This window comes from Kogia breviceps, chromosome 1 (genome assembly GCF_026419965.1).
Source record: "Kogia breviceps isolate mKogBre1 chromosome 1, mKogBre1 haplotype 1, whole genome shotgun sequence".
Lineage (NCBI taxonomy): Eukaryota > Metazoa > Chordata > Mammalia > Artiodactyla > Physeteridae > Kogia > Kogia breviceps.
Window position 1 is genome coordinate 188,566,975 of NC_081310.1, and position 2,961 is coordinate 188,569,935.

A 2,961-nucleotide genomic window follows, 5' to 3' on the forward strand; every position below is an offset into this window, starting at 1 on the left:
GCATCCTGGGCCTCAGAGCACCGGTCCCGAGTTCCATGCCCACACTGGGCTTCTGCAGCCCAATGGTGGCAAAGATGCAGCTAAGAAGTCCAGCCAGTGGAGGAGACAGGACTGGAGTTCACCTCTTGCTGGCCAGATTCCCAGGCCACCTGATCTCCCAGAAATGGCCCATGGAGTGATGGGTAGGGGATACTTTGGTCTCTAGTTTTGCAGAAGGAGCCCAGCAGGGGGGCCACTAGACCCTGGTCTGGGGCACATCAGGGCCGGGCAAGGTCAGGACGGTGGGCAGGAGGGTGCCCTGAGGGGAGGGGAAGCTCTGTAGCTCCTCGGGCACAAACCTGGGTGAGACGTAGTCTGCCAGGAAGCGGAGGGTGCGCTGGCGCCCCACGCAGTAGATGAGGTCGTCCACCACGGCACACTGGAAGGTGTCCGGGTAAGGGGTCCGATACGTGGCGCACTCGTACCAGAGGCGGGCGCTGGCGCTGCAGCGGTACACGCTGATGCCCAGGCTGCGGTTGAGGTCAAAGCGATAGAGAAAGCCTTTGACCGCCACCATCTCGGCTGTACGGTCCTTGCCGCCCCCAGTGGGGCCGGCCCGCCAGCGCTGCTCCTGGGCCGAGAATCGGAGCAGCAGGTAGCGCAGGGAGCCGCCGGTGACGAAGATCTCTCCGGCACACGCCGTGGCTGTGTGCGCCAGGGCAAAGGTGTCGTTGGGAAGCGGCGGGGAAAAGGTCCAGCGGTCCAGGCGAGGGTCGTAGCATTCCACCGTATTCAGACACTCACCCCCGATGGCGTACAGGTGTCCATCCAGGGCCACCAGCCGGCAGTGAGGGCGGGCCTGGTTCAGAGGGCACACCTCACTCCAGATGGCCGTCAGCGGGTTGTAGCAGAAGACGCGGTTGGAGGGCTGGTGCCCAAACCCCTGGCATCCGGACACGATGAAGAGATAATTGAAGAGGCTACAGACGGCACAGCCCCGGGACACAGCCTCAGGGGGCAGACGGCCCAGCGGGTGCCAGACATCCCGCTCGTCGTCGTAGCAGCAGAGGCGGCTGGAGTCTTCCTGGGGGCACATGTCGGCCACCACCAGGTGCTTGCGGCCCCGGAGCCGTCTCTGGAGGATCAGCTCCCGCTCGGCTCCACTCAGGCACCCGTAGATGTCCGGGCTGCGCAGGACCTGGAGGTAGTTGTCACTCATCACCTTGTAGGCGGCTTCCTTCAGGGCCTCCAGGCTCTGCTTCTTGGCAAAGGCCAGCACCTCATAACAATTGCCCAGGTCCAGGTGGACGTCTGGGGCGGATCCAGGGCTGAGCGGGAGGTGAAAGAAATTGGCCCCAGCCACAAAGTGCATGTGGGGCTTCCCGCTGCTTCCAGCTGAGCTGGACCCAAGGGAACCCCGGGATATGGGGCCGGTGGGCAGGGCGCTCTGGTCTGGGCCCGATGGAGCAGGGTCCCCAAAGCCATCGAGCTGCAGCTGAAGCTCTGGGTTCTCCACGATCTGAACGAGGCTCTGCTTCCTGCTGAAGCCTTGTGTGGAGGGTGACAGCACAGGCTGGGGGGGGGCAGCTGTCCCCACTCCACCTTCTCTGTCATCGGCCTGGCCTCCCGAGGCTGGCCCCACTCCCAGGGGGCGTGGCCCTGACACAGGGGGTGGAGCCTCCGCCAGGGCTGCCGTTCTGGGGGCCAGCCTGCCCCTGGAGGTGGCCTGACAGGTGGATTCAACACTGTAATCGTACACCTTGCGCTTCAGCCTGAGCCTGGTCCCCTCCATCTTCTCCGGTATGAAATTCTCCTCCACTCGAACCCGGGCCACAGACAAGAAGGTATAGGAGGCCTCGGTGGCTCCCTCCTGCTGACGCAGGGCCAGGCCCATGTCCGAGGCAGCCCGGAGGGCCCCGGCCTCTGCCCTGTGGACCCCTGTCACACGGGTAAAGACCCAGCTCTTGTTCATGTCACTCTTGCGCTCTGTGTGGGCCGCCCAGCACCGCTCGGGGGGTTCCTGCTCTCCGGCCCCCAGCTGCTCCTGCGATCTGCTGTCCCGCCACGGAGCAAGCTCACCTCTCACACCGCTGCTGTCCGCTGCAGCGAGGCCAATTAGGGAGCTGTGGGGCTCACCGCACCGATCGGGGCAACGGGGCAGCTTACCGCCTACAGCTGTTCCGGGTTCCTGGCCACTGCACCGAGGAGGTGCCAGGCCAGAGTCTGGGTTCTGTCCACCCTGCTCCTCCCCAGCACGTTTCCTCTCGGGTTTCCCAGTCTCTCGGGCATCTGAGTCTGCAGGAGACGCTCCTGTCGCCAGGACTCCGGAGCCCTCCGGATTCTCCCAGCTGCAGCCCGGCGGTACTCCGGCCCCCTTGCTTCCCCTCCGGCGTCTCAGGCCCCACTGTGGCGCCCCGGAAATAGCCTCCTGGATGGCAGGCTGCCTGGAGCCCTCTGCCTCCTCCTCGGCCTCAGCCTTGGCGTTCCCACCCCCCAGTGGGGCCTGGGCAGGTCTTGCCTTGTACAGCCTGTAGGCTGCGGTCACCAGGAGCAGGGCAGCAGCAGACAGCACCACCTTGCCCGTCAGCTGCATGTCCAGATGCCAGCCCTGGGCCCCTGCTTCTTCTCCTTTGGGGAGCATGTTCCCAAGCCGACGTGGGGCAGAGGAATGTCAAGAATCCGATTAATGATTGCCCAGTAGGGAATGGTTCCTGGTTCCTGCTGAGCTGAGAGGGCCGGTGTCTCTCGGACTGGCTCTGACCGGCTGGCCAGCAGAGGAGTTGGAGCAGAGGTGACTTTGAGCCGGCAGAGGGTGGCCAGTGGGGCTTAGGGCTGGCAAGTCTCGGCTGCTGGCCTCCTTGGATCCTTCGATGCTTTCCCCGGGAGTGGGAGGCACCTGCCTGGGGGCTGAGCTTGTGATCAGCCACCCCAGCGGGCAGCAGCTGGAGGGGGTTAGGAGTGTCCAGCGGGTACGCAGAGAGG

The 2,961-nt window shown here is 64.9% G+C and overlaps 1 protein-coding gene across 1 annotated transcript; it reads right to left on the minus strand.

Moving 5' to 3' along the window:
* Positions 1–235: 235 nt before the first annotated feature.
* Positions 236–2,620, minus strand: KLHDC7A (kelch domain containing 7A). The gene has a single exon (XM_059069753.1). The coding sequence runs from the start codon at positions 2,618–2,620 to the stop codon at positions 236–238; it is 2,385 nt and encodes a 794-aa protein (XP_058925736.1).
* Positions 2,621–2,961: the final 341 nt, after the last annotated feature.

What these genes read in the sequence shown, in the direction of transcription:
- KLHDC7A (XM_059069753.1), bottom strand. Translation starts at nt 2,620, where the DNA reads ATGCTCCCCAAAGGAGAAGAAGCAGGGGCCCAGGGCTGGCATCTGGAC.